This window comes from Ostrea edulis, chromosome 4 (assembly GCF_947568905.1).
Source record: "Ostrea edulis chromosome 4, xbOstEdul1.1, whole genome shotgun sequence".
NCBI lineage: Eukaryota > Metazoa > Mollusca > Bivalvia > Ostreida > Ostreidae > Ostrea > Ostrea edulis.
Window position 1 is genome coordinate 39,589,695 of NC_079167.1, and position 25,015 is coordinate 39,614,709.

General features: G+C 34.9%; 1 protein-coding gene across 10 annotated transcripts in view; it reads right to left on the bottom strand.

Annotated features, from left to right (window-relative positions):
* Positions 1 to 1,059: 1,059 nt before the first annotated feature.
* The window catches only part of LOC125669606 (katanin-interacting protein-like), a 54,591-nt gene continuing 30,635 nt past the window's right edge, over positions 1,060 to 25,015 (bottom strand). For 2 of the 10 annotated variants that reach the window (XM_056162610.1, XM_056162613.1), the window contains 24 exons: positions 24,266 to 24,352; positions 20,345 to 20,483; positions 18,870 to 19,070; positions 17,817 to 17,909; positions 16,043 to 16,098; positions 15,800 to 15,941; positions 14,388 to 14,602; positions 13,550 to 13,661; positions 13,003 to 13,150; positions 12,652 to 12,849; positions 11,699 to 11,836; positions 11,311 to 11,454; positions 11,127 to 11,150; positions 10,641 to 10,755; positions 9,772 to 9,949; positions 9,401 to 9,566; positions 8,676 to 8,851; positions 8,347 to 8,399; positions 7,818 to 7,928; positions 7,526 to 7,665; positions 7,174 to 7,275; positions 6,292 to 6,452; positions 4,099 to 4,202; positions 1,060 to 3,488 (listed from right to left, as the gene is read on the bottom strand). In XM_056162610.1, the coding sequence (XP_056018585.1) occupies positions 3,442 to 3,488; positions 4,099 to 4,202; positions 6,292 to 6,452; positions 7,174 to 7,275; positions 7,526 to 7,665; positions 7,818 to 7,928; positions 8,347 to 8,399; positions 8,676 to 8,851; positions 9,401 to 9,566; positions 9,772 to 9,949; positions 10,641 to 10,755; positions 11,127 to 11,150; positions 11,311 to 11,454; positions 11,699 to 11,836; positions 12,652 to 12,849; positions 13,003 to 13,150; positions 13,550 to 13,661; positions 14,388 to 14,602; positions 15,800 to 15,941; positions 16,043 to 16,098; positions 17,817 to 17,909; positions 18,870 to 19,070; positions 20,345 to 20,483; positions 24,266 to 24,352 (3,050 nt within the window). In that variant the 3' untranslated portion in view covers positions 1,060 to 3,441. Of the gene's footprint in view, positions 3,489 to 3,636; positions 3,680 to 4,098; positions 4,203 to 6,291; positions 6,453 to 7,173; positions 7,276 to 7,525; positions 7,666 to 7,817; positions 7,929 to 8,346; positions 8,400 to 8,675; positions 8,852 to 9,400; positions 9,567 to 9,771; positions 9,950 to 10,640; positions 10,756 to 11,126; positions 11,151 to 11,310; positions 11,455 to 11,698; positions 11,837 to 12,651; positions 12,850 to 13,002; positions 13,151 to 13,549; positions 13,662 to 14,387; positions 14,603 to 15,799; positions 15,942 to 16,042; positions 16,099 to 17,816; positions 17,910 to 18,869; positions 19,071 to 20,344; positions 20,484 to 24,265; positions 24,353 to 25,015 lie in introns of all 10 variants that reach the window. The other 8 variants (XM_056162617.1, XM_056162614.1, XM_056162619.1 and 5 more) reach the window with 6 other exon arrangements.

The following is a 25,015-nucleotide window of genomic DNA, read 5'->3' on the forward strand; positions in this document are numbered from 1 at the left end:
GTTCACACATTTAATAACTGACCATTTTGGCCCCACCCTAATACCAAAACCCCTACCCCTGGGATCATCAAATTTACAATTTTGGTAAAGGACTACTTGTTCCTTCCAAATTTCAATTTAGTATCTAGCACTAAAGAAGATGTTATTTAAGTGTTTTACACATAAACACTATGTACTAAATTTGGTCCCGTCCTGGGGTCAAAACCCCTACCCCGGGGATCATGAAATTTACAAATTTGGTAGAGGCCTTCTTGCTCTACATCAATATGCATTTAATTTTTCTTGCACGTACGGTTCTAGAAAAGAAGATTTTTGAAAATTGGGCAGTTTTTGTCCCACGCCTAGGGTCCCAGGAGTCCTGAAATTTACAATTTATGTCCCCCTTGTCCCAAACATGCTTCACACCAAATTTGATTGATTGATTGAATATTGTTTAATGTCCCTCTCGAGAATATTTCACTCATATGGAGACATCACCACTGCCGGTGAAGGGCTGCAAAATTTTCTCCTATGCTCGGCACTGAGGGCCTTTGAGCAGGAAGGGATCTTTATCGTGCCACACCTGCTGTGACATGGGACCTCGGTTTTTACGGTCTCATCCAAATGACTGCCCCATTTAGTCGCCTTCTACGACAAGTAATGGGTACTGAGGACCTATTCTAACCCAGATCCCCAAGTTGGAATTTTAGTTATCAAGAAAAAGTTTAAAATGTTCAATTGTTAACACACGACGACGGATGACAACCAATTGCAATAGGTCACGTGAGTTTACCAAAAATGAGATAAAATTTGATCATTTTCACCTCAAATCGTGTCTATGCCCCTTTAAAGCATCTTTATCAACAAACTACATGTAGTAAGTAAAACACTACATCCTCAATAGCCATTCTTTGAAAAAACTTTAAAAATGGATGTTTCCCAAAGATATGCAAATCGCAGCAGAGTGTTTGCAATGAACATCCAAAATGTATGATGCCAATATGCCACCTTGCCTTGTTGGGAGGAGTGAGCAAGTCTTTAAACCTCTCTGAAACCTTTCTACAAACAAGATGCCAGAAGTAAATTAAATGTATCTTTATTGTGAAAATCACAATGTGTGACACTCGGTCATAGATATGTAATATATAACAAATGTATCACATTCAGCAACAATGAAAAAACCATAAATATTTAGCCTGAGCATATACATGTATAAATTAATGCATATTAACAATTCATCACTCGCACATTCATATGGACGGAAAATTGACATGTTCACATACAAATTAAAGCTTTCTTACCATTCATACTTCAGATCAAATTATATCTATTGACTTTAGAAGTCTACCAACTTGAACAAAAGCTTCAAATGTGGAATTCACTCATGGCATTATTGGAAATATGCATTTCTAATTTAGAGAACTTGGATATGCTTCTACGGTTTGTTTTAGTATCTACTTAAGATAATGACTAAAAGTATAAGCATGTGTCCAACTCAGAAATCAGTTCAGCCTCAGTATTGCAGTGTTGACTTGAGAAGTTTTCCCCCTTTCGCAAAATACTAGCATATATGATGACGCTATAAAAGAAAAGGATAAAATGAAATCCTGACATTTTTTTTTCACCTCCATTACATGCAAATGCAAATAAATGTTGCTAATATAATAAAATACTGTCCATTGCACTGTGGGTTTCATATTCAATTACACCACTGGTTGGGATACTGAATCAATGTGTAATGTCTCAATGTGTGCAACACATGTATCATCACAACACATGTATCATCACATCACATGTATCATCACAACACATGTATCATCACATCACATGTATCATCACAACACATGTATCATTACAACACATGTATCATCACAACACATGTATCATCACAACACATGTATCATCACAACACATGTATCATTACATCACATGTATCATTACATCACAACACATGTATCATCACAACACATGTATCATTACAACACATGTATCATCACAACACATGTATCATCACAACACATGTATCATTACATCACAACACATGTATCATCACAATACATGTATCATCACATCACAACACATGTATCATTACATCACATGTATCATCACATCACATGTATCATCACAACACATGTATCATCACATCACGTGTATCATCACAACACATGTATCATCACATCACGTGTATCATTACAATACATGTATCATTCATGTGTTTGATTACAGCATTACGAAACTCAATATTATTAACCGGAATGTTGTTCCAACCAAATCCAGATTCTAGTCAAATTAAATCCAGATCACTGAATCCACCAATAGGTGGTTTCACATGGATCCAATATGGACGAAAATGTTTTTGTCATTAAAGTAAATAGCAGAATTTGGATGTCTCTTTGCAAATTGTTACCGGTAAGCGAGACATATTCTAATGGAATACATACAAATCTGATTTCTTATAGTTATAATCAAACTTATTGCAAGGGACATAATTCTGCTGAATTTCTTACCAAGTCAGTTTGTAGATCCACATAGAGAATGTATAATCATCCAGAATAATAATAAATAAAACGAACAGGACATAATTCTGCTAAAATTCAGTGAACTGGGGCCACGTTGTCTCCACATGCCAGTAATAGGCACATTTTATTAATGGCGAAAAATAGAATAAAATAAAAGTCATGATGAATGCATGTCCTTTATATAACACCCCCCCAACAAAAAAAATTGATGCAAGAAATTCATCTTGAAAACTTTTCTACAAATGTGTCTTCATTTCTTTCCAAATTTCATAAAATTGGGGAATAATAGTAATTTTGATGCAGTAGGTACAGTCTTTGTAGTAAATTGTCTAATCCAAAATACTTTGTTACTGAGTTTAATTCTCTAGTAAAGGAAGTTAAGAATAGAACAACATAAAATTTCTATTCACAGAAAAACAAAAGAATATCAGCACCAATGTTGACAATCTTCACCAATATTATTAGAACACAAGGTTTTGGAAACGGCACAGAGTAATTACAAAATTTAGTTATTTATCACCTGCTAGGTATTACCTTGTTATTAACATCTTTATGATTCATTTAACAATATGCACCTTGTTAGCAACTTTCTGAAACCCAGTAATGTTTCCATGCACATTCAGATTGTAAAGAAATTTTCATACATTTGTATGGGAATGTTTGAAAAAAGAAAACTTTTTGGTTGATATCGAAAAGCTGTTCCAAAATTAGGGTACCCAGGATTGCTTCTGAAATGAACTGATTTAGGTAAGTGGGCCCCCACCACTTGAATGCCGTAGTTCTCTCCAGTATGAACTACCGTGAACCTGATTAATCATTACACACAGCCTGGCTGTAGAAGGTATTATACACGTCTCTGAGTCTGGTATTGACAGAGTTCACACTCATTCACGGCCTCCAGTCCCGACAGCTCTGAAGATTCTACATTTCCCTCCTCCGGTCATCATCTCCTGTGTTTGTGGGCTACTACACTAGTCTTGGGTCTTAGTTCTGAAAGACAAAATTTGAAGATGGTGTATTAAACAAGGGGTCCATATGTAGAAGTACTCATCAGTAACATCACTTTTACAGAAATATGAAACATAAAGCTTGCATCCAATATATCTATATATATACCAATATATCTATATATATATACCAATATATCAAATAGCGGCTCAACAGCGAGTCCAGAATCTACACTACAACAAGATGGTACCAAATTAAAGATGAGAGCTATGTACAACATATACATGTATTCTAAACTCAAACATGACTAGGAGTCATGATTTGAGCAATTGCATATCTCTACATATCCTTAATACTACTTTATTAAATCTGGGTAATTAGAGCAGTATGTATGTAATGTTCTTCAATTTTCTTCCCAATTAGGGCTGAAACAATCACCAAAGTTTTGATCCTGTTCATTACAAACACATGATTTGACATTGAGTTCATTTCCAGTGTGTGTGTGACCATTTCAGCTGTATTATAAATGACTGATGATATAAATTCACTCAATTTGACAATTACTGGTTTGTCTTCATTAATCATCAACCAAGTAAATTTGTCCTTATTTGTTAGATAGATAAAATTTTTGTTGAGCTTGTATATGAATCACCTTGGTTGACAGGTTTTCCTTGCTGTGCCTTCTTTGGGTCATTATACTGACCCACTACAATCTTGTCATTGGTCAGTTGAATGTCCTGTTCTCCGGCTTGGTTACTGATGAGAAATAGACATACATGTGTTATTCAGGATACATGTACACTGTATACAAAGTAACATTAAGCTAAAGACAGGCAGTTAATGATACAGTAACCAAGAAAGAACTAGTATTGACAACATTTCTGGCCCTAAATTTCAAACATTTGTTTTAATTAACTTCAGAGATTTCCATGTAAAAATAATCAAGCTAAAATTGAATTTTTATTGTTCCCAATATTCATTTATGTGTGGAATTTGTCATCATAAAATTAGTAATTACTGGTATTTGAAATGTCCATGAAAATTGTTTATAATGTCAGTTTTTGAGGCAATTTTATGTCTAAAACATGGGCACCAAACATGAACCAAACGTATTCAAGTAATGTACATGTGTACATGCAGTTCTGAAATATAAAGTTTAACATCTCTCAAATTGACAGTGGTTCAGGCGTACTGATTTTTGGCCTGTTTATAAGGTTTGGAAATCCATATGTTTATATTTACATGCTTTTGCCTTTAATATTTTTACCATTTGTAATGATAGCCATTTCCTTGTGAATGCAATTCAGATGTGAACAATGTGCATCTGAATCTCATTAAATATAAAACGTATATTTTAACAAATGGGAATTCCAACAGAAATAAAAGTCAAACGTAAATATAAAGAATTTCATTTTAGAAAATACATGAATATGAACTGGAACGCTTCACAGCAGCATACTTTTCATGAAGCATGGTTAGCGCTTCAGGAAGTATGGTGGCGTAAAACAACACAGTTCACGCCCTCGTGTATTTTCAAATATTTTTCCCCCTTAAGTGACATCGAATATACTATTGATATTTAAAATTCAGGATTCATTGCCTATTCTAAGTTCATATAAAAACTTTGTGTAAAATTAGGGCCAACTAAAATAGTCCTTTCATTATTTAAGAAAAGAGCAGATCTCTAGTATCATTCAACTACCATAGCTACTCGCCTATAAGTCGGATTTTTGGGAGTTCAATTTTGGTTCAAAACTCTATGTCCGCCTTATAAGAGAGTCCAAGAAAACTCTATTTTTTCTGAAGAGGAAATGTAGTAGGTCCATAGGTAATCGTTTATAAAGGTCAAAACTTTATCTAATGCAGGAAAGGAAGATTTAAGGTTACTTTATGCATAAAACAGAAGTGCTTACAGGTTGTGTTGATTTTATGTTTGTTTCAATTGTTAATTAGAGATCAACAAGAGGTACTGTGAGCAATGCTCACCAAGAATACCCCCCGCTTACCCCAATCTTCCAAAGGGTGTTGGTAATAGGTATAAACTACCTCTTTTCTGAGTGTAAAAAACAAATGGCATGACAAACTGAACCATATTGCTACTTCGATGTCCAGTGCACGTGACCTTTGACCTTTTGACCCCAAAATCGATAGGGAACATCTTCATCCCATGGGTAGTCCATATGTATGATATGGTGACTGTAAGTGGAAAGGATAACGCTTTAGAGCCCGGAAACCATATTGCTACTTCGATGTCCAGTGCACTTGACCTTTGGACCCCAAAATCGATAGGGAACATCTTCATCCCATGGGTAGTCGATATGTATGATATGGTTACTGTAGGTGGAAAGGATAACGCTTTAGAGCCCGGAAACCATATTGCTACTTCGATGTCCAGTGCGCTTGACCTTTGACCCCAAAATCGATAGGGAACATCTTCATCGCATGGGTAGTCCATATATATGATATGGTGACGGTAGGTGGAAAGGATAATGCTTTAGAGCCCGGAAACCATTGCATCTACAGACGGACAACCCGATTCCAGTATAACCCCCCCCCCCCCCCCCATCCCCCCAACTTGTTGCGGGGGGTATAAATATTGATGTCACACCCCTTAACATTGGAAACACAGGTAAATGCAAAAGAATATTTATCTGAAATTGGCAACGGATTTGGGAGAAAACCATACCGACTTACAATCACGTCAATTGTAAATTCCTCCAAAATAAGCTGAAAAAAAATATGACCGACTAATAAGTGTACCGACTTGTAGGCGAGTATATACGGGTACGTGTAGAAGGGAAATTTCTTCAAAGCCCTAACCAACTGAATCCAATGTAATCCCTACCTGATAATGGAATGCTTCTCCTTCCTGATGATGTCTTTGTTGTCAGTGAAGAGGATGGTGTGGTAACTCTGGGGAGTGTCACAGTTAGGGACAATTCCTTTGGCCCCCGCCCTCACCGGTTGTAGCATCCCATTGTACACCAGCAGATCATCCACCAACAACTGCAAAATATAATCCAATCAGATTTCTCACCCGAGAAGGCAATTGGAAACCTTCAGTTGTCATATCTTCAAATGCATTTCCTTCTCCAGCTTAATTCATCAATGTCTTTTTTTATACATTTGTAAAATATACAATTCATGGTTCTGTTTTGTAAACTAATATCACAATCACCAAGTTATTATATGTTCTGTCAGACAATCTGACAACTGTAAACTGATAATGATGTATAAATCTTATTGCATATTGAATCTTCTGAGGATATGACTATTTTAAACTTCCGATGACGTCTTTTATCAATCTACAATCTTAATCACGAATGCTGTGTATGACTCCTGTAAACCTTTACCAACCTACTGATTGTATCTACACAACCCGACTGTTGAAAACCTTTACCAACTTACTGATTGTATCTACACAACCCGACTGTTGTAAACCTTTACCAACTTACTGATTGTATCTACACAACCCGACTGTTGTAAACCTTTACCAACTTACTGATTGTATCTACACAACCCGACTGTTGAAAACCTTTACCAACTTACTGATTGTATCTACACAACCCGACTGTTGTAAACCTTTACCAACCTACTGATTGTATCTACACAACCCGACTGTTGTAAACCTTTACCAACTTACTGATTGTATCTACACAACCCGACTGTTGAAAACCTTCACCAACCTACTGATTGTATCTACACAACCTGACTGTTACAAACTTACAGCAATATCTTTGGCTCCCCTGTTTTGAGTTTTGCTGTAGTTCCAAATCTTAATCATGGATACTGCTGTGGGCTGGTCAAATATTACATACACTCGGTTCAACTGAAATATATAACACATACACTCGGTTCAACTGAAATACATCTCAAACATTTGGTTCAAATTGTAATGTTTCTTTATATACTCTGACTCTCATCCAACAAATTCATTGGCCCTTCAGCCCCCCACCCCACCCCCTTCTGGTTAAGGGCAACAGTTTATTCTTTATTGATACAATTCTCAGTTGCTGAAGCCATAATTCAAAGAAATTCAATAACATGAGTTGAGAGTGTGAGACATAGCTTCTGCTTACAGTGGTTGGTAAGATGGGGGCCAGCCACATGTGCCGGCCGTCAGCTGTACCGTTGATGCCATCTATGAGTTTGTCAGGAGTTCTCACATCATTCTGTATGTTGGCCAGGACGTTCACACTGTCTGGATAGGCTGCAATATCTACAATAGAAAAAAAAACTTACAGTCCTACTGAAGTAATGTAGATGTATATCACAGTTCTTTATTTTGGCCACAGATCTCCAAATTATGGTCAGGTAACAAAAATTTCACAGAGATAATATACATGTAGTTACTAGATATGAAAATCTTACTAGTCTCTGTCAATTCGATTTTGTTGTGACTAGCATCATAGATCTCAATTCCATTCAGACCAACATAGTACGGGTCTCCCCAGGTGGATATCAGATGTAACTGATAAATGACTTTACAAGGTCAAGGAATGTGAAATGTTCAATAGTCTCTTAAGAATTCATAATCATAATGAAATACAAGACAGAGAACACAGTATACTGTAAATATATAATCCTTTAACATCTACAATATCTAACAGAAATTACAATGTTGTTTAGCTTGGATTTGATTTAACGTTTTTTGCAACTTCACATAAGTTAACCATAACTACAGACATTTTACGATGTACTTTGATTTTGCAGATGGTCTATTCCGCCAAAGCCACTAAAGAGAATACACAACCTACTGTGTACATTATCACACCTCAGACAAAATTGTTGAAATCTAATCGGTCAGATCTTGGTCACATGACGCCATGAAAAAACCATATCATGTGAGCAAAATCTGTATTGAGCGAGTAATTTATTATCCATGAGAGATAAAGGATACAGCCACAAGGCATTTGTACAGACTCATATTCACCATCGTCTGTAACAGAACTCCTGCAACAAATATCATCAATGAAAAATCAATGTTTCTCTCATCAAACATATTACATGTATCTAAAACAGCCTAAGTAGAAATTTCTGATCAAGAAATTGACTACACATAACAGAATTTTCTAGAATAAGTTTAAATTTCTCTGACAAAAAGATCTACCTGTACATTACATAGTTTCTCTTAACTTCAAATGGAAAAAAAAGATGACCAAAATGTTCAAATAATGACACAAATGACAATTTTGGTAATGGTTTCCTACAAGTGACTGCCCTTCTGACCTGACAGAGGACTCCATTTTAGTTTGTGTAGTGGGAGGTATGGCAGGCTTCTGTTGAGCAGCAAACACAATTTCCTGAGCAAAGTCAAAGTAGCAATTGCCTGGGCCTTTCCTGATGAGGTAGCCCTCCGATGGAGAGACCTGTTTCCCATCAATCTGCACGTGCACAGCCCTAGCCTGAAGAAGACGATCAGAAATCGTTGATACATGTACATAAATTGTCTCAGTAAGGTCTAAATTAAAATTTTTGTTTGTTTCCCTTTTTTGATGGACCAAGCAAGAATAATGAAATTCTTTTATTGTTTTTATACCCCATATTACAAAGAATCTCTATACTGTAAAAGTGGAATTTTTAGTGAGACACAAATTCAGTGATTTCTCCATAAAATGGGTATATATAGATAGATAAGATAAGATAGATAAGATAAGTTTATTCCAATTTTGGGCCCAGAGGGCATAACAGTAAGACAGTTTATAAAGAAGGAAATTCAAAAAAGAAAGAAAGTTTACAACATTAACTACAGGTTACATAGACTGCAAACTATATATTTAGCGAGAGCTAATTTTAGCTTCTTTATATTTCCAAGGAAGATAACTATTAACTGATATGGAATAAATTTTAGCAATCTCAACATCCTCACTAATAATGCCAAAATTAAATCCTCGCTAAAAATTCTGCTTATACGGTACATTTATTCCTTAAGTATGCAGTAGAGTAGTACTTACGCCTCTATACGTGTCCTCAGAGCTCTTGTTGTAGTTCCACACTCTCAATCCTGCCATCATTATTGACTGATTGAAGTTTACTGTCAGTAAATGATTCCGACCTTCATTGAACGGGATCAGCCACATATTCTCGTCAGAGCAGGTCACATTGTTACCATTGATGACTCTGTGATCATTGTAAAATTAACTCAGCTAGACTGCATTCACATCATCAAGCATTAATGAATATATGTATGTATGTAGTACATAGGCATTGTACACACGTGTAGCTAACATTTGCTTTAGAACAAAGGATAAGAACTGACTTAATGAAATTGAAACTTCCTTGCTAACAGTACACAACAAATGACTATTTTCCAAACTAAACATACTTGTCCAGTGTCCGATCATCTCGCTCGTGTCCTGGTAAGTGATGTAGATCTGATGGAGAGGCTTTCAGCATATCTAGAGTGACCGGTAAGGCCTCTCCGTCCTTCCCAAGAACTTCCAGTCCGGTCAGCCCCATGTAATGAAGGTCACCCCAGGTATCCGTAAAGTTGAGCTGTAGACCTAAATCAACATCACAAATCCACTCTTACACGGGAGTACATTGCTAGTTCATTTTGTAATGCCCGAGGTAAAACAAAATCCTTTGATTCTAAGGCACCACATCACACTGAGGTCTACTGCATTGCTCAACTTCATCGATGGATTGAAAAGGGAGATAACTCAAATTCCAATTTAGATATTAAGGATATAAACAATAAACGTTTTGGGGTAAAAAAAAAAAATTTAAATACATCATCGTTTAGTTGATAGTAATAAAACATATTTGTTTATAGTTTAGTGTGTATGAAACATTGTATTTGTTCAAAAATTAAGAATTTAGTTAATATGTATTTTCGTTTCCTACTTAAAGAATAAGTAGTAAGTAACTCATGCAACTGTGAATAAAAATTAAAAAAAAAACCTGCCTGTTGTATTGAATTTTTAAAAGGATTCATTTTGCCAAGCCGAAAATTTTCAACACAAAAACATGTATAAATAAACATTTCTGTGTTAACTTATACATGTACATTTGCATGTTCTCAGGGCTTCGTAGCCATCAAAGACTTTAATAACGTCTCATCAGAAACATATTACCGGCAAGTGGAGTAAAATGATGCAAAACTCTGTATGAAACATTTTTGTTCACAATAAAACAACAAATAATGCACTGTTCTAAAGCTTACTTTAAAAAAATTAATGGCTAAAGACTCACTTTTTCCTTTGAACACAATGACATCTCCCTCTGTAACCATGCTGGTGGCAGGGCGGGGTGGTAGGGAACCCTCTTCCTTTTTCAGATTTCCCTGAGCTCGAGTGAAAGGTCGATCCTGTATACATACAAATAATAACTCTCTTCATATCATAACTATATTATACCATCCCCTTCAGGGGGTCCTACATGTTAAGCCGTATGTCATGAACATGTGAAACAGAACTTATGAATTGCACATCAGGAGTGATGTGTAACTGATGAATGATGGTAGACATGAATGTAAAACTTTTAAGTAACTTTCATTCACAAATAACAGCGTACAATACAAAGTTACAACAACTATGAGCTATAGACATGAGAAGACGAGAAAAAATAAACAATGATTCATCCTCCAAATGGATTTGGATTTTCTTTGTTTACAGTAAGAAGTGAGCTGTGTTGCAGTGTACTGAGAAAACAAAGCCTGTACTACACAATAATTTGTACCTTTTTCACATGAGATGTCTCTACCTACAATCATTAAGCACATGGGAATATAACTTTCAAAAGACATTGCATTCTTTTTGTTTTAACATGTATTCAAATACAGTACAATAAACAATCGATTTTTGTGGTACAGCGGCAATGTTGTCTGGATTAAATATAAATAGTAACATTGCAATGAACTTACATCATCACTTCCACCGTCAGCGGTGCTTGGCCGCTCGAACGGAACATCAGCCGGCTCCGTATCGTCCAACATGTCTCCCTCATATGCATCATCATTCTTTGACACAGCCTCCAAAATATTTTCGTCAGTTGTGAACAGTATGGTCTGAAACAAGATGATTCCACACACTAAATATTTCAATGTCAGATTGCATTACTCAAGTATTGGTAAATGAATTTATTTTCACAAGACCTACTATCCTGTATCATCAATTCAAGGACAAATAACTGTCATACATGGCTACTTCTGAATTAAACTGGAGTCTTTAGTATGCTTGCATCTAAACAATGTTCACATCATTTCACAAATTGTAATTCAAAGATTTTTTGTAAACTTGTTTTAAACTTACATCACCAAATGCCTCTGTTCCACCCTCAATCCCTCCACAAGCTCTTGCAATCTCTCCTTTAAATATCTCATTGTTGTCCAACTGAATTACAACATCTTTAGCACCACGGTATGAGTGAATACGGGATTTATTGTAGTTCTGAAATACATATAGAAGTGTAGAATTAAAGACCAGTACCAAAGACAAAGCTTCTAAGTTCGTAATCAAAATTTACACATCCTGATCTAGTATGTGCAGAACCCACACATCTGTTATAGTGGAATTGTCTTTGATTTTTGTGTCGATAAACGACAAAAAAAATTCTGAAGAGAGTATTTAAAATAATTTCATAATAAAGACACTAATCTGCAAGATTGGAAATATCTGCACCCCCTTCTGACCCGTACCCACTCTGTTGTTTAATTTCAGCCTATTAAATACCCTATTCTATGCCCTATGTTGTTTAGGAATAATACAAACACTCAGTTTTTTCAACCATGACAAATAACTTCTTAAACTTAATGTAGTTCTGAAATTCAATTTCTATTCAAAAATATTTAACCAAATGAATGTTTACTAGTACTAATTTTGATGAAATAAATACCCCTAATCAATTTTATCCAAACAAGTAACTACCATAGTGAATTTTTGTCGTGCATGGTAAATTTTGGCTTTCCTCTCTGTGAATTCTGCTACCCCACACTACACAGATCTCCCGCTATTATTGAGTGTGATTACTTGATGTAAATATAAACCCCAGCCTTCATGCAAGTCTACATTATCACTTTGGTCAGACATGCTTACCATATCTTACATAACAATGAAGGTTTCATATCACTCAGTATTTTGCATTTGTAAATGTTCACATGAAACATTGTCAGTACATGAAGTATGTTCATATGTTTTCAATGAAGATGCCCAACTCTAATGTTAAAGATACATGTAATAAGTACAGTAGTTTGATATATAATTACCCATATTCTCATGAGAGCAATCTGGCAAGGTTTATCAAATGTGAGGTATATAAAATGGTCTCCCTTCGGAGTGAAGGGCGCTAGCCACATGTGAACATCGTCTCTCGTGCGATTCACACCATCAATTAAGTTGGTTACCACCCGAGGATCTTTATCATACTCATTCAGAATATTAATATCCAGAGGTTTGGCAGTGACCTGCAATAACAGTGTACATCAAATCTTTTATTTTAGTATCAACAAGGCAACAGTTTAACTTTTACCATAAAAAAAGCACATGAGGTTGTTGTACAAGAGTGATGGATTCTCCATCAGTACAGAGTATATACACAAGTACAACACTAAACATACCTTACACACGGAGACGGATTCTCCAGTGCTGGAAAACATCTCTATCCCCGTGATTCCCACGTAGTGCTTGTCACCCCAGGTAGTTTTAATGTTAATGACAAGTTCCTTCCCATAAGGCAGTTCTGGTATCACAAAACTGTCATCACATCTGTAATAATCAAACAGTATTGTGTCATTTTTGGGACAATCTAAATACTGTCCCAAAATATAATACTACACTTCTAGAAATAGCAAAATGCGTATTTGAAAAATATGTTCGCCAGCATAACCGTGACCAGTCTTATCCTGACCTTGCAATTCAAAAAGTATAAAGCCTCTACCTTTTTAGATTCAAAAGTTGTAACTAATATAAGATTTTTACGAACAATCAAATAGACATACAGACCAAAAACAATAGATATCCCATGGTTTCTTTTTCAAGACTCATTTATCCTTTCTGGTTAAAGTGACAAAATTGTACTTCAATGTCAATGTGCAGTAAATAATGATTTGCTTTGAGAAAGAGTACTATGAATTGTTCAGACTACCATCAGAATCCAGTACTTACTCTTCTTCTGTAGTGGACACTGGCTCCACCCCCTCTGTCTCCTCTTTGATTGATGGCTGAGTGGGTGTGGCTTTTTTAGATGGCAGTTGTAGATATTCATCTAGAGCATCATCTAAAATGTTTACACATGCTATATTCAAGACTCCAATATAAAATGACCACCCATCCCCAAATTTAAAAAAAATTGACGTAGATGAAACCCCAGCAGCAGGCTTGACTGAAGTGTAGATAACATAACAGTGATTCTAAGTTTCAACTTTGTGTGTTTGTGTCTATTTGATGCCCTTGCAATCTGTTATGTAGGACAATTTAGGTTTTGTGGTCTTTCTAAACTCATTTTTTTCTAAGTAACAAGAGGTAAATGTAATATCCTGACATTTGAGGAAAATTTCAAGAACCTTGACAATATTCTTTACCTTAGTATACATATCAATATCCAACATGAAATAAAAAATTTAACTTCAAAATTATAGAAATTAATAATTTCACCAAACTCTAGGGTTCCACTGAAACATGCATCACCTGCACATCATAGTGATCATCGATATTAAATGCAAGGGCATCAGTGATCATACATTAAATACCAGTATATTGAAAAACATTTATACAAGAAATAAATATGATAAAAATCAAAGTCCTTTCTTTTACAGTTTCAAAGCTCTAGAGTATGCAACAGACAGATGACATAGTGATCCTTATGAGAGAGAGATAGAGAGAGAAAGAGAGAGATCTGTTAAGTGAAAACATTTAGAGTATAAACTCCTATGATTCAAGAGGATTTAATTAAAAGTATATGTAAATGGTGCAATATTACTGAAAAATTATCAATATATTTTACCATCTAGATCCATGGAGATTCTGCCCTTCTGATGCCTGTCAAACATATTAAGGGAGCCCCAGGATTCCTCCAAGTTCTTCTTCTGAGAGTCTCTCCACTTAGCACGGTTCTGTTGAATTTTCTTCATGGGAGTCGAACTGTCTGCTCCTTTTCCTTCCCTGGAAGACACTGGAGGTTTCTTGTCTGTATCAAAAACAGTCTTCAAATCTGGCTTCCTGCAATGCATACAATTTTTTTTTTCATGAACAATTTCTTCCATAAGAAGCACCCATCTGTAAAAGTATTCAGACACTAAATTCACATGCACCTGACATTTGACCCCACACTCCTTATGATCCATCCCTCATTTTATGTGAAAAACAAAAGTAATTCCATAAAATTCATGGAATCTATGTCTATTGTATCTATTTTTCAATATTTCTATCAAACTTTCAAGTTACACAGCTTATTGCATTTAATATATCGTCGACTGCCCTATTTCGGTGACTGACCAGAATCGGTGACCTTTTGTTTATGTGTTCGCGTTGTTGTTTCCGGGTGTAGATTGCGTCATCAATTTCGCCGTAGTGTTTGCAAACATATATAGAGTACATCTTCAATTTTTTTTTATCGAAAATGAACTACTTGAAGTAGAGTATGCAAACAATCAACACAAGCACCCCAAAAATAAGCCCATTTACTTATTACTTTTTCAAGCAAACCTTCAAATTAATATAAAGTACACCAAAAGTATAGAATTCTACACTATTTTATTTTATTCATTGACATTTAGTTGCACATTCCTCCTGTATATACGTTTTAACAGTTACAAACTTTTGGCAAACTTAGATCAACAATGGTCACCGAAATAGGTGACGTCACCGTTTTAGGACAACAAAGTGACTTGTTTTTTGTTACGAAAATATATTCAATTAACGTACCAATGGAGTTGGAATTTTTGGATGAAAGTAAAGGAATTTAATTACTATAAAGGTAGGTGTATTATTTATTTATTTAATCCAAGTGATTAATGAGAAAATCGCGGTTTATCACTAAGGTCACCGAAACTGGTCAGACGACGATATATTTAATTCAGTATAACTGTGTAATTTGGAGTTCAATAAAAGTGCAAAATGACATTGGGAGTTAAAAGAATTGATACAATAGACACTAGGAATCCACAATTTTTCAGGAAATATTTCTTTTTAGTTTTGTTTTGCATATTGAAAAAGGAGGTGGTGGATCAAAGGGAGTGTGGGTCCAAACAACAGGTACTTGAGACTAAATTAGCAATTATTATGACATACCTAAAATTTAAAAAAATACAGTAATTGGATTTCATATAGTAAATCCTTGGATTATGTAAGTTACAACAACGGAGAAACTAACAGAGCCATAATATCAACACGGCATATTGCCCAGTGACCACTTACCCGGTCTCGGGCCACATGGCTAGTTCCTCATCAATCAGCATGTCTACATCTTTCTGTTGGATCATGTGATCTTTCAGAGGGAGAGGAGCTGGGGTATTTTGTTGACCTCCTCCCTCACTCTGAGGAGTCTCCAATGGAACCTCTATGAGCACAAGTAAAATGTTCATTTCAACTCAATAGCATGTACATCAACGAACAAAATTAAGTACCATTCATCAAACAAACACTGAGAGCTATCCTTACCAGATCCGTCTTCTTGTTTCAACCATTTTGGAACACCCTTTTTCCTTATCTGATCCCTAAAATAACAATTCATCATTTACATGGACATGCATTTGTATCAATGTGCATGTTCAAGCTTCTGCAATGATTTTTACCATTTCATCAAATTCCCAAATAGACTTTTATTGGCTATACTGTTTTAATATTCAGGGCTGCAAGTGACAAAAAACTATTGTTATCCATGTGTAGAGGCATAAAAGAATTTCTATCTTCTTCACAACATTCATCATTGTAATATGGATAACAATGCTTTATCCTGTATCTTTACAGACCAAAGAAAGGTAACCCAGTAGACCAAGGTGATAATCGGTCACTGTCCCAACATAGCCTAGTGCATTCTACTTCAGTGCCACATGCTCATGCTTTTACATTGTGACATCAGAGACACAACCATCAACACAATGCTGCATTGTTACTTTTTTTAAAACTTAAAATGATCAATTTTTAGAAGGCAAAACCTTACTTGACTTGATATCATCACTGTCTTAAATTATAAAGAAGTTTGGGCTTGGGTTGACAGTGTGAATAGAGCTAGGCAAGCCCGGCGCTCAACACCATTTTCTTAACTCTGACCAATAACCACACCTTCACAAGTCAAGGGTTATTGATTCGTTACTTCGCACTAACTCTTAACATCAGTGACTATCAAAAAGTTGGGCTCGTTCTGATTGTTTCCACAAAAGAGTGGGAACCAATGAGAATGCGGTTCTATTTATAACAACGCGAAATGAGAGATTCAAATAAAAACATGTGTATTGATACCTACAGTTATGGCTATTTCAATCGTTTAAGCGATATTGACTTAAGCAAAAAGGTTTCCAAACTTGATCTACTATCAATAAACGTAATTAGAGGTGTAAATATTACACTATCAATACAGCAGTATGAGATTGCATCATTTGTATCCAAGATGCAGTAGATGTTTTATTTATAGTGGATTGTGTAATGGTCTAATGAGCCCAACTTGTGAAGATGCAATAACCAGTAATAGTGTGTTTCTTATGTAGCCCTTTGTATTACTACCCCATGCAAGATATACTGCATTTCAGTTAGAATTTGATAAGCAGGCCAGCATGTGAATGTTCATAATTAATTATACATGTATAATGTGAAGCTACAAAAGTGATTTATGATTTACATGGAAGTAAATTTGTAGAGAAAACTTGATATAAAACAAGATGCATATGTCAGAAACATAATCCCTCCATAATCCAAAAGCTGTTTATAAGAATACATAGCAACATACCCCTTATATCAATAATTAATCCCATTTACACTTATCTAAACAAATCACATGATATATGAGTCATCACACTTATAGTACCCAGTTTAAATTATGTATTAAATCATATTTTCCCCCCCAATTGTTACAACATTGTTCCGTTTCCAATGCTTAGGTGCTTAATAGGGATTATTTAGTATTACATGTATATCAATATTATATTTCTCTAAAATGTGTTAAGATTGTACATCATGTGCTTTATATTTCAAGATAACAATTATTAACAATAACAACCCTGAATTTTAATTATTTATCATAAAAATACAAAATGTTGCAGAAACCAAATCTGATGATATTCAACAATAAATTAACCACATTAGTTGTAAAATTGATTTGAACTGAACAAATGTCAAAAATTGTTTTGAAATGCCATGCAGAAAGTGAAAGGACTGCTAATAGCTTCATGCTATATATACAGTATCATATCATCAAGCAAGCTGAGAAAACATTTACATGTCATCCATGTCGCAGCCCCGAAACATCTTATCCAACCAAACAGGTCGCCTTGAAAAGTTTACTTCACCGTCATCGATACACATTTTACACCTAAACATTAAAAGCCCAACAACTCTCATTACACTTGACCAATCATCCACAGCCTTGATAATTGTTCAAACAATCATGATAGAAAATTAAAATTGTGAATTATGATGAGCACATGATTATGACATAACTCCAGAGAATATTTCTAATCTTGGTGATGTTACATAATGTACAAACATGTAGAGCAAATTCACACACTAGAGACGTTCCTCATGAAATTACGATACTGCCTCCATTTATCTTTAAGCTGCGCATCAGTACATCCTATACATTTATTAATTAGAAATGTTTAGAAAGTAGAATGCTGAATACCTTTCTTATACTGCTGCAGTACCTATAGAATGGTTTAACTCTAGTTTGACAACCTGATTAAATTAAAGGTACATGATATACTAATAATGAATGTCAATGTGCATTACTTAATTACAAAAGAAAAACTGAGGAACGAAAAACACACAAAAAGAGTGTTGTCACCCTAAAAGCTACAAGCCTAGTTAGAATGTGTATCCATTATTATATGTTGGGACTATCATGCCCTTCAGATATAGAAAATTATGTCTAAATCTTCGTCCCCATTCCCAATACAATGGAGACAAAAACTAGAGGAAAAAAATCTCTCACAATCTTAAAATGATATGATAATTCATTCTGCTTAATATCTACTTGGGTGCTTTGGAAAAATCCACAAGTAAAAAACTCTGTCTTTGACCAGGGGATTGTGGAACTGACTTTCTAAAAATTAAACTCCTGATTCGATATAGATTACCAGTAAGCTAGCAAGTTATCAATGGTGGTGGATACAGATCCAATCTAATCAAAAGTAGATCCTTTGATCTGCTCCTGTATATTACTACACAAGCTTGTTTCAGTTAGATTGATGCTGATCTCCCGTTCAATAGCTACCGTATCCTCCATGCATTCCTCTCAATATGTATTTCTATTCTCTACTAGAAAGCTACTCACTTTGTACTTTGGTTCATCTGTTTGAGCTTCTGTATCATGGGTATATCATCCTGGCTCTGGAACAGAGATTCGTCCGATGTGTAATTCTTAACCTCCTCTGCCTCACACACATTGGCAGACTCCGCAGACTTCTTCTCCTGAACTGAGCCCGGACGGTCCTCAGATTTACGACTAGTTCCTTTGGAGGCTCTCACCTCAGCACTGTGACAAAGAATTTTTCTACGATTATAACGGCTTCTAAATTTGTCTTCCATATGTTATTGGTGATTCTGATGAAGAAGTAGCATGTGATAAACAAGATTGACATTAATGTCCCTTTATATGCCTTTCTCCGGCAGACTACCTGTACTGGGTACATTTAATTATTTATGGAATCCCTTAGGCATCTGCTACCAAACCTGCCAAGTACTCAGAAATTTCTTTTTACTTCACTTTACTGCAACTAAGTAATGATATTCACTTGAAAAGCTGGCTAAAATATTTCTGAAATGAACATTTCTTTTAGATACATAATTTTGAAATCAAATATTTAAATTCTTATCTTAGAAATTTTGTTTCAATGTTGAACCATTTTCAAAATCAGATAGTGCTATAGCCAGATTTGAAATGTTGTGGACCTCTGTATACATTAATTATTCATAAATAATCTGCCATTTATTTCCATCAAATCAAGGACTGGCCTAAAAGTATATTGATTTCTTCAATCATACTGCATATCTTAATCTCACTACAGGTAAATATGTACTGGAAAGAAAATTCAATGTTACCGGTCTCTACCTTCATTTGAGTCATTTTCTACCAAGAACATTCAAAGTGCTTTTTTCTTCGAATGCAAATGTATAATTAAAACAAGTATCTGATTAATGTGTAAAATGCAAATTCTTATGGCAAAAATCCAGTGTTCAGAGAACCTGTAATTTCAGAGAATTAATTTTACACATTACACAGATAATTAGCTTTCATTTTTCCACAACATATGATGTTTACATTTTCATCTGTTCAGATACAGAATTCTGAGACACATCTTAATAGACTATTATATTTAAAACTGCAAAGGGAATCATTAAAATGAATTATTTCATTGGATTCTTTTTAACATTTTCAATGGTTTATATAATAAATGATACTAACAACTACATCTTATATGCAGTTAATTGCATCTACAAAGAGACTTAAAAACTTTGCCTTTAGAACATGAATGTTGTTCAATCTGTGATGACAAGGTCACATGGAAAGTCAAGGTCAAAGTTTTATCAAATATTTATTTATCTCAAAGTTTGTTGAAGGCATTGCCAATCTTTTTCTCAAAAGTGTGCTAAATGCAAAATGGGACAGACTGTCACACAAGGGAAGAGAACAAACATGTAATTATGATATCATGCCCCAAAAATTTACGTGGCTGGGTATGAGATTGAATAAAGCTTTTTATCAGTAAAAATAGAGTAATAAAAGCATGTGACTGTTGTGTGTCTGACCTGTCACTGACAGACTTGGAATTGCTGACAGTAGTCTCCCCTTCAAAAGAGGAATGCCCATCAAGTTTAGCTGCCATCCTCTTTGACTTTCGGGGCGTTCTTGAGCCACCTTTCTGTTTTCCTGCCACCTTGGATTCATCTGTAAAAAAAAAAAAAAAAATCCAAGGTACTTTTCTATTCTTAAAATACACATACCGATAATTTCCACATTTTCATCATGTAATGAATTAATAAGCAAAGAAAAGTTAGATATGCTTTTTAACTGCTACTATGAATAACAACAATAGAAAAGACTTGTAATGAAAAAGCTGACTCTATAAAAAGTATTGAAACAAAACAAATCTTAGTCTAACCTTGTAAATGCTTATAAATGCTGGGCAGTCGAACAGACATAGTTCAATTCCACCTTTTGACACAGTCAAATCAACACCACATATCCCTAAGCACACTGATCATTAATTGAATGTTATAACTTCCCTCACAACCATCATCTCAATGAAATGGAAACTTATTTAGCCAATATTGTTCCATATTTCTGTGATCATCACATAAAATAATGCAAATAAGCATTTTTTCCACCATGAAACACATTTAGCCAAGTTTCCAAGCATCAAGTAGCAAAAATTTACAGCAAGCACCTTGATTATTGGTAAATGTTATTCTAGCCTTTAAAGTCCATTCTTTGCCTTCAACAATTAAATTGGTGTCCTTGCATTAGGAATTTTAAATCCATCATTCGTCACTGTTAGTTTATCAACAAAAACTTACATTGTATTCACAAACTCAAATGTTCTATATGCTTTTTGCTCTATATTCTATCTCCATGTCTGAATTAATTTACTTTAAAGACGGCAGCTTGCCAATTGATCGCTTTAAATGAACTACACGGCAGACTTAGACTCCTGCAGACGGAAAGACATCTAGATTCCTGAAAGACACAGGGAATCATAACGATATCGAATTTAAAGGAATTTTTTTTCACTAACACCTGTTTTTGATGATCTACTTTCATTTTTGTACAATGAATGTAAAGTTGAAAGTAAAATTAAGGTATGCATGGTCAAAAGAGTTAGTCACTGGAGTGCATGTTCCTTGCTAAATGCTGGATATTTAATAATTTATAAGTTGTATAAGTACACATGGTTTTGTTCAGATATGCTTTATGTGTATAGTGCTTTACAAATGCTCAATGAATTTCAAGGATCAATATTCAGCAATTCATAATGTCAAATCTATTTTGAACAAAACTTTGAACCAATGGAAAACAGAATATATAATGAATTTTTATTAACATCCATTTGTATTGAATTGATCCAGCATTAAAACTACAATTTAGATGTAATTCACCATATTAAGAAATAACCATAATAAAAACAGAGACATTAAACAAAGCTAAAAAAGTTGGAGGGGGGGGGGGGGGGGTAAGTAAATGAACAACTGGCACATAAAAACTGTACACACCGATATCAATTGGCATTGTATCTACCATCTTGTCTTTAAAAAGTGAACAAAAATGTAGAATCTTGATCACAATACAACTGAAACTTCACATTTTCAAACCTTGCCTAACTATATAGAAGTTTCCAAAGAAAACAAGAAGAAAAAATTTCCAAACCTGAGAGCAGATTTTGTGGTGAAAAATTCATGGAAAATTTGCCAAAATCAAGTTAATTGACATCTGTAGAATGAGAATTGGTGGGTAAAGCTTGAAGAGAAATAGACCCAGTATCTGAGTTCTCAACATTCACATACCCTCAAATTGAGGTTTCCAATCTCAACTGCATTGTCACTATTCACAACAAAAGGCATACAGGCCTAATCAGTCACCTGAGTATTAGTTAAAAGTATCATTAGCCCTAAGGGCTATAATAAAATCTAGAAAAAATTCTAAGCTAAATTCAGCAACAGTATAACAAAATGTGTTATTAAAACTTAAATGCCCCTGAAAGTGCCTATACTGACAAAGACTTTACATAATATAATATAGGTAACATTAACACCGTACATTGTATGTACCCCGGGGTTGCAAAATTCACAATTTTGGTACATTATCATTTTCCGCTTTCTCTATAAATGTGCATTTACTTTTTATTCTGTTTCAGCAAACTTAAAGAAGTCTTTCAAATGATAAAGAAAATAATCACTATAATAATCAAACCCTTACCCCCTAGGATCATGAAATTTACAATTTTGATACACACACTACCTACTCCTTCTAAATATCTATTTAGTTCCAATTTAGTATCAATAGCAACAAAGAAGATTTTATTTAAATGTTTTTACACATAAACTATATATATATATATATATATATATATATATATATCAAATTTGGCTCCACCCTGGGGTCAGAAATTCTACCCCTGGGGATTACATATGAAATTAAAATTTTGGTAGAGACCTAGCTTCCTTCTCTACATCACTATGTATTTAGTTTTTCTTAAAGATGAGTGGTTGTAAAGAGAACAAGATTTTTGAAAATTGGTAAATTTTTGGCATTTTCCCCCTCCCCTAAAGCCTTAGGGATGCATCTACATCACATGTGCAGTTGTAGAGAGGAATTTTGAATATTGGTCAATGTATGGTAGTCTTTACCCTGCCCCTAAGGCCCTAGGGGTGCAGAAGCCCTGAAATTTTAATTGCAACTTATGTCCCCCTTGTCTCCAAACGATTCATACCAAATTTGAAAAAAAAATGGAATGGTAGTTATAAAGAAGTTAAAAATGTTCAATTGTTAATGCATTTAAACACTGACCATTTTGGCCCCACCCTGATACCAAAAACCCCTACTCCTGGGATCATGAAATCTACAGTTCTGGTAAAGGACTAGCTAGCTGTTCGTTTTAAATATCCATTTAGTTTTTCAATTTAGTATTAATAGCACTAAAGAAGATGTTTTGCAAATGTTTTACACATAAACACTATATATCAAGTTTGGCCCCACCCTGGAGTCGGAACCTTAACTCTGGGGATCATGAAATTCACAAATTTGATAGAGGCCTTCCTGTTCTGCATAACTTACATGCATTTAGTTTTTCTTACAGATGTGTGGTTGTAGGGAAGAACATAAAATTGGTCAATTTTTGGCAGTTTTTGCCCCACCCCTAAAGCCCCAGGGATGCAGGAGTCCTGAAATTTACAATTTTATATATATGTCCCCCTTGTGACAAAGATACTTGAATAATACCATATTTGAAAAGAATTGGAATGGTAGTTATCAAGAAAAAGTTAAAAATGTTCAATTGTTAATGCATGGCAGATGATGGACATTGATAAATTTCAATAGGTCACCTGAGTTTACTCAGGTCCCCCAAAAATGTACTTTTGATAGGAACTTGACACACATACACCTTAACCATGTGAATTGTAGTCCTACTGCAGAACCTGTTCACTATAGGTGATCTTGCATGATTTTCTATGAGAATGAACAACACCTTAATGATATTGAAGCTAAGAAAAGTGAACAATGCATGCTTTCATAATTTTGTTTGATAAATAATTTATTGCCAATTAGCAACATACAGACTCTGATAAATCATATGACAGCTCTTTTAACATCACAAGCAAACAAGACAGCTATACCTAGAATAATGGACAAAGCAAAGAATTACAAAATATAATTTAGAATGTATTCCATCACAAATCTCTAGTTCTCAGTCACAGAGCTAACCATGATATTCATTTCCAGTCACAATGCTTGCATGGTTATTGCATAGGAAAATACTACATGTATTAAATAATATGCAATGTTAATGTTTAAAATATATCAGAAATTTCATGTATTAGGAAAAGGTTCACTCAAATACCCCTGCCTAGTCAAGCGAACAAATTAGTAACACCCACTCCTGTTTATAGTTTTCGTTACTCCTACTAAGCCAATCACTCCAAAGAATTTAACAACTTATGTTCACGATTTTTTACCTTCCTTCTTGGTATTCATGTCCACCCAGAACTGCCTTGGATCTTCATCGAACAGTTCACCAGTTGGCGGGGACCAGTTTCTACGACCTGGAGTAAGAGAAGAGTCTGATTGGTCAGTAGCGTTAGATTCTTTCACAGAATCCCTTTGTGAGGATGTATCAGAACTAGTGCGAGTTGTAGCTTTAGATTTATTCTTTACTTTGGATTTTTTGTCAGATTTTTTGTTATTTTTCTTATTTTCATCTTGGAATGTCACAGTTCGAGGTTTGGTGTTTTTGTCGACTGTGTATGTGTATTTAGCGGGCCTGTCATCATCGTCTTTAGTGAATGTATACTTTGCGGGTCTATCATCACAGTTCTCGTGACTTTTTTTATCATTTGAACTGCCATCCTTCTCCCCCTCTTCTATTGTGTATGTATATTTTGCAGCTCTAGATTTATCCGATTCTTCAGGTATAATTTTATTTCTCACATTTTTCACCACTTTCCCACTAATCGGGGGTTTCGCGGACAATGCGTTATTAGCACTTGGCACATTTTTAGGCACTTTGGACTGAGCACTTGTTTCTGGGACTTCACGCTGAGCAGGCCTCGTTGGAGCACTTGCTCTTTTGTCTGACAATACTGGTTTGGCTTTAGTTTTGGCACGGGGAGGCGGACTTACAACAAAGTTACTTGGAGATGGATAGAAAGGTCTGTGGTGGTCACCGAAGATGTTAGGTTTGCTGTGTCGGTTCAGATTGACATAGG